At 44.0% G+C, this 10,066-nt stretch overlaps 1 protein-coding gene across 1 annotated transcript in view; it reads right to left on the reverse strand.

Moving 5' to 3' along the window:
* The window catches only part of LOC121938567 (zinc finger protein 62 homolog), a 9,802-nt gene extending 210 nt beyond the window's left edge, over nt 1-9,592 (reverse strand). Inside the window, exons 1-7 of the mRNA XM_042481793.1 lie at nt 8,453-9,592; nt 6,792-7,160; nt 5,866-6,098; nt 3,491-4,692; nt 2,507-2,678; nt 1,458-1,700; nt 1-731 (exon numbers count right to left, since the gene is read on the reverse strand). The exon at nt 1-731 is cut by the window's left edge and continues 210 nt beyond it. Of these exons, the coding sequence (XP_042337727.1) occupies nt 27-731; nt 1,458-1,700; nt 2,507-2,678; nt 3,491-4,692; nt 5,866-6,098; nt 6,792-7,160; nt 8,453-9,581 (4,053 nt within the window). The 5' untranslated portion in view covers nt 9,582-9,592 and the 3' untranslated portion in view covers nt 1-26. The remainder of the gene's footprint in view (nt 732-1,457; nt 1,701-2,506; nt 2,679-3,490; nt 4,693-5,865; nt 6,099-6,791; nt 7,161-8,452) is intronic.
* Between the last annotated feature and the right edge of the window lie 474 nt (nt 9,593-10,066).

The following is a 10,066-nucleotide window of genomic DNA, read 5'->3' on the forward strand; positions in this document are numbered from 1 at the left end:
ACAGCTAGCCTGACTCTGAAAAATGCTCAGATCGATGCCGTGTGAATGTGTTGATGGGCTGTAAGGGTGCCACGCTGAGAAAACCTTTTCCCACATTCATCACAGCTGTAGGGTTTCTCTCCTGTGTGAACTCGCTGATGGATTTTAAGCTCATTCGATGAAATGAAATGTTTCCCGCACTCTTCACACCAGTACGGTTTCTCTCCTGTGTGCGTACGGCGGTGGACTTGTAAGGCGCTCGCCCGGGCAAAATGTTTCCCACAGAAGTCGCACCAATACGGTTTCTCTCCTGAGTGAATACGTTGGTGACGAATCAGCGTGTTTCGTCTCGTGAAAGCCACTCCACATTCGTCACAGTCGTGCCGTTTCTCTCCTGTGTGAATGTATTTGTGGTTTTTCAGGCTGCCTTGAGTGGCGAAAACTTTGTCACACTGGTCACAGCTGTATGGTTTCTCTCCTGTGTGAATGCGTTGATGGGCTATGAAGTGAAACCTGTGCAGGAAAGCTGCTCCGCAGTGGTCACAGCTGTAGGGTTTGTCTCCTGTGTGAATGCCGTAGTGGATTTTTAAGGTTCCTGCTCTGGCGAAACCTTTCCCACACTGGTTACACTTGTGGCGTTTCTCTCCTGTGTGAACACTTTGATGGTTGTTTAGGTGATTTTTACGTTTGAAAGTTTTCCCACATTGGTCACAGCTGTGAAGTTTCTCTCCTGTGTCTCCTCTTCTCTGTTTCTATAGCGACAGACAGACAGGGAGAGTCAGTGAGACGTTATGGCGGAGCGAGTTTTCTGAAACCATAAATAACATTTACAGGAAGTCTGAGGAACATGTCAACAAAGTCAAACAGCTCAGATCAGAGTCATACAGCCGAGAGGAATTTATTGATCCACAGGGGACATTTGTGATTTTTAAGTTTTGCTTAAATATCAAACACATCCGTATCGTCCTGCGTACAAAATGCCCCTTCCAAAATCAAGCCTAAAAATATTATATATGAATATCATTTTCTACTTTCATTGAGTTTATCTTTTTAACCAACATCAGTCCGTCCATTAGTGATCAGAAATATCAAATAATCATGAATTTGTAATATTTTAACCCTTTAAGTGGCAGGTTTTTATCATGATGCCACAATGTTTTTAAATTTTAAAAAACAACACACAAAAATGTTATTTTCATTTTTCAAGGCTTAGAAGGCATGTTTTCTTACCCAGTCCCTAACAGACCTTCTCCGACGAATAAACTACAGTCCCTAAAAAATACAAAAGAGGCCGTAGTCATCTCAAACAAACCTGTGGTTTGTTCTGTGAGTTCTCGCGAGATCACGAAATGCGCGGGAAAAAAACAGAACAAAGAACAGAGAGCCGACAGTCAGCTGATCAGAGTCACGCAGGAGACAAACCAGGAGATGAAAGCAGTCAGCCGGAGCAGCTCGGACCTGTGAGTCCTGAGACTGACCTGAACATCGGCGGGATCAGAGCACGGGTCTGCTGCTGGTCTTCTGGGGACGTTTCTTCTCCGCTGCTCCGGGATCTGGTCCTCCTCCATCCCGGTCCTGGATTCTGAAACCCACCGGACGCACGTTGGGAGTCTGACTCTGCTGGAAGCCCCGGATGGTGAAGGAATGTCCCGCCTTACTCTGCACATGATTGGCTGCTGGACGATTGGAAACGAGCCGAGCGTTCTAACCCCGCCCCCTGGTTACTGTTGCCAAGGCAACAGATGTAAGGAACCAATGGCTGCTGGAGGTCAATGAAACCACCATCGATACTCTTCATCTGTTTTTTTCATTAATATATGACAGGCTGTTAAAAATAAAATTTATGATTTTAAAAATAATAAATGAATATCTGAAACTTATTTAGGGACTGTTGATTATTTTGGGGGGGGGGGGGGGGGGGTTAAAGCACTGAGGAACTTTTTTTATTTCATAACTTTAAATGGCTGTTTTTTGTAAATGTGTTTTAGTAAAATCAATTTGGCCATTTTTGTCGTTCTTTAAAATTTGGTGGAGATTTTCAAAGAAAAACTTCCATTTTTTCTTTATACATTTTTGGGGGTTTTTAAAGAAATTTTTTTTACACAATTAAACTTTTCTGAATCCGTTTTGTTGAAGGAAATGTGGGCGTGGACGGCGTGTTTCTCTCTCAATGTTCTCTTTGAAAGATTGTTTCTCTTTTTTCTTCAAAAGTTTCGGCCATTTTAAAAAAAAAAAAAAATTAAAAAAACGTGGCATTTTATTTTTGGCAGGTTTATTTTCTTTAAAAGTTGTTTAATCACCTTTAATCGCAGTCAGAGCGTTGAACAGAAATCATCACGAACGCCGTTAAAACAGAAACATGTTTCCTGCTGCTGTTTTTATTAAATGAGCTGAAAATCACCAGAAACGTTTCCACGTCAGACGGCTGAAACCTCGGAGAGGACCTGACCCCTGACCCCCGACCTCTGACCCCCGACCTCTGACCTCCGACCTCCGACCTCGTTTCTCACAAACATTAAACTGAGACATGTAGCCGCTGCTGATCTGTGTCCTCTCGCGCCTCCTCTCCCAGAGTCCTTTGCTCCGTCAGGTCAGCTGATTGGACGGTTTCGGGTGATCGGAGGACGTTGCAGCTCTTGATGTCTTGACGCAGCTCAGATCTCTCGGCGCTGACGGAGACGCAGCTGGAAGCGTCGACGCTACAATTTCATTTCTGAGAGCAAAAATTCACAGCAAAGACAAACATTTATGAAACTTTTCTTTCAAAGAAAAGCTGAGACTTCATCAAGTCTCTTAGTGTCCTTCACACACAGTTCATACACATTTATAACAACACATTTCCAGGACTTCTCCAGGACTTCTCCAGGACTTTAAGCCAGATGTTTAAGACCAAACATTCTCTGAAACTACCATTGATTTTTATCTATTCTTTTCATTCTTATGTACGGGCTTTACAAAATAAATATTCTCTACAAAAATGAATTCAGACAAGAATGATGACTGAATATTTAAATACAACTTAGGGACTGTTGGTTATGTGGGGGGGGGGCAACATTTTAGCAATGTATTAAAAGAAAAAAGATTTTCCTGTAAAGGCCACCAGAAATTATTAAACCAAACATTATCATTGGGTTTTGATATGTCCAAAAGGTCCTTGAACACATCACGCATTCTTATATAGATTTATGCAACAAAAATCCATGACTTTTCCAAAACTTTCAGGGCATATTTAGTTTCCCCAAACTCGTCCAGACCTGGAAATTGCTATTTGCACATTTATTTAAGTTTTGAATTGAAAAAAAAAAAGCCAGAATTTTCCTTAAGGGTTTTGAAAGGTTTATAGTCAGTTCTCACATGAGGGAGTCCCACCGGGTGGACTCTGGTGGTCCAGGACGAGTCAACAGATAAAATGACTTGTTGAAATAACTCGAGGCACTCGACAGGTGACAGGCCGTCTGTGGGAGCCTGGAGAGAAGAAGGACCAAAGAGCCGACTGAAAAATGTTCAAGGTGATTCGGTGTGAGTGCGACGATGAGCTTTCAGGTGCCCTAAAATGATGAAAGCTTTCCCACATTTGTCGCAGCTGTACGGCTTCTCTCCTGTGTGAACGTATTCGTGAGCTTTCAGGTAACTCTTCGTGGCAAAAGTTTTCCCACATTGGTCACACCAGTACGGCCTCTCTCCTGTGTGATCTCGTCTGTGGGTTTGTAAGCTGCGTAGATCCATGAAAGCTTGCTCGCACTGATCACAGCTGTACGGTTTCTCTCCTGTGTGAGTGCGCATGTGGATTTTAAGGTAACTCCCCGAAGCAAAGTTTTTCCCACATTGTTCACAGCTGTACGGTCTTTCTCCCGTGTGAACACGTTGGTGAATTTTTAAGCTACGTGCAGTGATGAAAGCTTTCCCACACAGGTCACAGCTGTGTGGACGCTCTCCTGTGTGAATACGTTGATGAATCACCAAGGAGCCTGATGAAATGAAACCTTTCCCGCACTGGCAGCAGTTATACGGCTTCTCTCCTGTGTGAATACGTCGGTGGACTTGTAAGACACTCCCCTCAGCAAAGGTTTTCCCACAAAACTCACACCAGTGTGGTTTCTCTCCTATGTGAACTCGTCTGTGGACTCGTAAGGAACTCTCCCAAGAAAACGTTGCCCCACAGAAGTCACAGCGGTGCGTCTTCTGTCTGTTGTGAACATGTTGGTGGGTTTTAAAATTACTGATGCATGAAAAAGTTTTCCCACAAAGGTCACACATGTACCGTTTCTCTCCTGTGTGAGTGCGTTGGTGGGCTTTAAGGTTACTCTTGCGAGAAAAAGCAGTCCCACACTGGTCACAGCTGTACGGTTTCTCTCCTGTGTGAATACGCTTATGATCTTTTAAAGACCCTAACTTTGTGAAAGAATTCCCACACAGTTCACAACGGTACGGTTTCTCTCCTGTGTGACTGCGCTGATGGCTTCTCAAGGACCCCGACTCCGTGAAAGATTTCCCACACTGCTCGCAGCTGTAAGGTTTCTCTCCTGTGTGAATGCGTTGATGACTTTTTAAGGTCCCTAACTCTGTGAAAGATTTCCCACAGTGGTCACAGCTGTAGGGTTTCTCTCCTGTGTGAACCCTCTGGTGAATATTTAAATATCCAGATGTTGAGAAGGATTTGTCACAGTGCTGACAGCGGTAACGCTTCAGTCCTCCTCCTCTTCTTCTGTGGTCCTATAAGAACAGAGTCAGTGAGATGTTACGGTGGACGGACTGGAACGATGTTCATTTTAGATTTCAGTTCAGACTTTTTGATACCGATATTGATGATGTCACCACCTATCAATAATGATAGCTACCATCACTTGTCTCCATAATTTAGTGAAAAAATGACAAGAAATGTTGAGACTTTTATTTAATTACTGCTGGGTAACTGTACAGCAGTGACAATCAACTTACGGCCCAAATTTGGCCCCCAATAAGGTGCCGGGTGGCCCCAAAATCCTTTTCTAATGTACAATCAAAAACAAAGTGATTGACACTGTGAACAGTTTTGCTGCGTCTGACCCCTGACCTCCTGTCACTCTGCAAAGTGGATTAACGGCAGAATAATTTATTCATCAAATTCAAGAGGTGTAAAATAAAAAAACAATACAGGTTTTGATTACTTGATAATGAAAATAATTTGATTGGTTGAGTCATTGTTCGGTCAGCTCGTGTCCTCGACAATCCAGATGTTCCTGTGTCGTTAGTTTGGACGAAGCAGGACACGTTTTACTGAATATTAAAGCGTTTATGGTAAATAAAGAGCAGAACCGACGTCAGATTAAATCTCTGCTAATCTCTTTGACTCTACTTCGAAAATAAAAAACATAAAAGCTGCAGACTCCTCAAATCATCGGCAGATTTATTGATATTTGACTTCTTTTGACTCTATTCTCGTGATATCTGACTTTATTCTCGTGATATCTGACTCTATTCTCGTGATATTTGACTCTATTCTCGTGATATTTGACTCTATTCTCGTGATATTACTGTTTTTTCTGAAAATGTAATAACTTGATCATCGTAATCTCTGTGAGCGCGCCCCTCATCCTCCGGCGTAGTAAATGGACTGTTACAAAAAATAAAGCCTAAATCGTCGCCATGTTTGTAGTTTTTGGTAGAAACGCTCACCCCCGTCCAAAATGGCGGCGGCTCGCTCTGCGGCTGCGCAGATATTGACGGGTTGTCTCTTCATTGAGAGCTTTTTAAATCCTCCCTGTCCCCACTGTCCTCCACCCGTCTCTGTCCCCGTCCACCTGCCCATGTCCGTGTCCCTCGCCCGTGTCTGTCCACCGCACCGGAAGTCCCCTGTCCCCGACAGAAGCTGCAGGCAGAGAAAATGGCGGCGGGCTGAACACTGACCTGAGAGGACGAGCCTGCTGCGGCTCCTCTGGGGACGTTGTTGCTCCGCGGCTCCGGGTTCTGCTGCTCCTCCTCCATCCTGCTCCTGGTCCCGGACTCTGAAACCCACCAGATACTCACTGAGACCAGGCAGGACTCCGCTGCTCCGGGACCAGTATCCAGGAGACCGCGGGACTCTCGCGATATCTGAGAGTCTCGCCCCTCCTCGGCTTCTGATTTTGGTGAAATAAAATCTTTTTAACAAAAACAGAAACTTCTGAATGAGTTACATTTAGCGCCGAATTCACGACAAAGATGTGAATTATTCAGAATCTGTTTAAAGATTTATGTAGTTTCCCCAAAACTCAATAAATCTAAAAACAGGTGATATTTGTTAAAGGGCTCTGGTGACATCACAGCCCAACAGGAAAAGAATTTATTTTTGTTGTTTTTTCTTTTAAAAAATGGCAAATAAAAAATAATAAAACATTTTTTAAAAGAAAAAACACATAGAGGAAAAAAAGCCAAACTTTTTGAAAATCTTTGAAAATCACCAAAAAAGAAAGAAAGAAAAGACAAACATAGAGCAGTCAGGGACACCTGTCCTGCTCGCAGGTTACAGATGGTCAGCGTTTCCTCCTAATTATTGTTTTTTTTCTTGATTTATTCATCAAAAAACAGCAAACAGGACCAACAGGCATCGGCCATAACTCCACGGTTCCTCTGCGGCGCGTACGCGTCAGCGTTTTCTGAAGCCTCTGGATGTTGTGACAGTTTTCTCACAGTCGTCACAGCTGGTCACTGCCGGGTCTCTCTCCTGTGTGAATCTGACCGACGATTTTACGAGCGTTTTATTCTGCGCACTCTCGAGACAACAAACAAAGTTACTGTGTTTTGGAGTCTGAAGCGGATCTAAAGTGTAGTTTGAGTTTAGAGTTGTGGTGGACTGGAGTCCTGGTGGTGGACTGGAGTGCTGATGGTGGACTGGGAGTCCTGGTGGTGGACTAGAGTGCTGGTGGTGGACTGGGAGTCCTGGTGGTGGACTGGAGTGCTGATAGTGGACTGGTAGTCCTGGTGGTGGACTGGAGTGCTGATGGTGGACTGGGAGTACTGGTGGTGGACTAGAGTGCTGATGGTGGACTGGGAGTCCTGGTGGTGGACTGGAGTGCTGATGGTGGACTGGGAGTCCTGGTGGTGGACTGGAGTGCTGATGGTGGACTGGGAGTCCTGGTGGTGGACTGGAGTGCTGATGGTGGACTGGTAGTCCTGGTGGTGGACTGGAGTGCTGATGGTGGACTGGGAGTCCTGGTGGTGGACTGGAGTACTGATGGTGTGTGTGGTGGTTTTGTGGGGGTCCTGGTTTCAGGTCCAGGTGGTCTCCGGATGCCCCTCTTCCTGCTGGCTGTTTCCAAAGATGTTTTCTGCCCCTGAAAGTGGCTCTCAGCACGCGGATGTTTGTTCAGCTCTTAGTTTGTATCATCAGTCCTGTTTTTAATCACTGGGGCTGTTCCACTATGATTGACAGCTGTGACAGCCAATCCCTGCGCCAGCATTCAATGAAGCTGCTCATGATTGGTTGGACTGGTGTTTTGGCGGGATAATACTATGAAAATGTGGAAGGATGACGTATTTCACCGCTCTGTAGAGCCGTAGTTTGAGAATAAAGTCGTAATATTGTCAGAGAAAAATTGTAGTATTTTGAGAAAAAAAGTAATATTATAACAATAAAATCACTATATTATAAAAATTAAACCTTAATATTATGTGAATAAAATTGCATTTTTTCAAGAAAAAAGTCATGATTTTACAAAATAAAAGTTGTAATTTTATGAGAAAGTGGATATTATAACATGGAAATAAACATATTGCAAGCAAACTATAAAACAAGCGAGAGCACAGGCAGCTTCCACGGCAACCAGGGACATTGTTAGTATCACCCGAAAACCTTTCAAAAAAGTTTCAACAAGTCACATCCAGAAATCTCAGTGGGGAATGAAATCACTGCAGCCGCGAACAATTGAACTCTAGCTGAATATTTAATTTATACATACATGATATGTACTGATCCACAGCCTATATATATTACTGATACATTCCTATATATTACATAACGATAACAGGGTTACAACATTATTTTAAAAGCTCATAACTGACCCAGAACGTGGAGCACGTTGCCCTCTATCTTCATTACAGGTGAATGAGAAAAGACAACACAGCGAAAATTTAACGTCCTCGGCGACTGGTATTTTAACATTTACACTGTTACAGAATTTAATCTTTTTTTATGATTTTATAAATAACAAATGATATAAAATTGCTTTGGTTTGTTCATCAGAGCTGGGCACCAGTGGTGTTCAGGTGCTCAGCCCAGAGCCAGTCCAAAAAAACAGCCCCACAGAACAAGTCCCATAGAGCCAGCCCCACAGAGCCAGTCCCACAGAGCCAGCCCCACAGAGCCAGCCCCACAGAGCCAGCCTCATAGAGCCAGCCCTACAGATCGTAGCGTCTGCTCTTTCCACGTTGATAAGGACGTAGATTTGTGTAATCTGACCAGTATCCTTATATACGTTCTCATATTTTAAAACAGGGTCTCTGAGTCAGTTGGAACAGCTTCCCTGGCTCTGACCCACTTCTTCCAGGACCTCCCCTGCTGCCTGGAGGGGAGAGGATGGTGGCCTCATGGCTACAGTTTGTGACGAAGGTGCAATTTTGGAAGGTGGGGGGCGGGAGTGAATTTGTTTGTGAACTTTGAGGTTAAAACCCCGAGAAAACGTCTTCCCACACTGGTCACACCAGTACGGTTTCTCTCCATTGTGAAGGCGTCGGTGGATTTCTAGGTTCCCTAAAGTGATGAAAGCTTTGTCACATTGGTCACAGCTGTATGGTTTTTCTCCTGTGTGAGTACGTTGGTGAGCTTTAAGTCTACTGCTCTGAGGAAAAGCTTTCCCACACTGGTCACACCAGTACGGCTTGTCTCCTGTGTGAATACACTGGTGGATTTTAAGTTCACCCAGTGATTTAAAAGCTTTATCGCACTGGTCACACCCGTAAGGTTTTTCTCCTGTGTGAACACGTTGGTGGATTACTAGTTTATCTTGAGTGAGGAAAGCTTTCTCACACTGGTCACAGCCGTAAGGTCTCTCTCCGCTGTGAATACGCTGATGGATTTTCAGGTAACTCGATGTGGTGAAAGCACTGTCGCACTGGTTGCAACTGTACGGTTTCTCTCCACTGTGAATACGTCGGTGGACTTGTAAGGCACTTCGCCGGGCGAAAGCGTTCCCACAGAGGTTACACCTGTACGGTTTCTCTCCGGTGTGAATGCGCTGATGGGATTTCAAATGCCCCAGCTGTGTAAAAGAGAGTCCACACAGGTCACATTTGTACGGTTTTACTCCTGTGTGGACGTGTTGGTGAGCGTCTAGTTTACCTCGAGTGGAAAAAGCTTTGTCACACAGGTCGCAGCTGTAGGGTTTCTCTCCTGTGTGAATATGCTGGTGGGCATTTAAGGTGGTCAACTGAGCAAAAGCATTCCCACACTGGTTGCAGGTGTAGGGTTTCTCTCCTGTGTGAATGCGCTGATGGGTTTTTAGTTGATGGGACTGAGTGAAAGTTTTCCCACAGTGGTCGCAGATGTGGAGTTTCTCTCCTGTGTGAACTCTCTGATGGATCTTTAAATATGCAGACGTAGTGAAGGACTTGTCACAGTGCTGACAGCGGTGACATTTAGGTCCCATTCGTCCTCTTGGTTTCTATAGCAACAGACAGACAAACAGAGAGAGACAGTGAGATGTGATGACAGAGTGAGTTATCTGAAACCATAAATAACATTCAGAGTATCCTCTGACGTTCACGTGGAGCTCCTTTAACTCTGAGTCCGTCTGTCTACCAATATCTTAAATTTGATTCTATAATTGAATTACAGAAAAAGAACAAACCTTTGATTGTTAAATTGTGGGACGAAAAGCAGTACAACAGATTAAAAAGTTCTTGCAAACAACTAAAAACCTGAACTAGACACGTTTTACGAGGTCACAATGACCTTTGACCACCAAATTCTGATCAGTACATCAGTGAGTCCAAGTGGACGTTTGTGCCAAATTTGTGGAAACTCCTACAAGGCCTTCTAGAGTTATCACATCCGAGAAAATGCAGCAGACGAGGTTTGATTTGATCTCTATGGTGTTTATTTCCTGAAAAGCATTTTTATTTGCTTCATTTA

This window comes from Plectropomus leopardus, unplaced genomic scaffold (assembly GCF_008729295.1).
Source record: "Plectropomus leopardus isolate mb unplaced genomic scaffold, YSFRI_Pleo_2.0 unplaced_scaffold30, whole genome shotgun sequence".
Taxonomy (NCBI): domain Eukaryota; kingdom Metazoa; phylum Chordata; class Actinopteri; order Perciformes; family Serranidae; genus Plectropomus; species Plectropomus leopardus.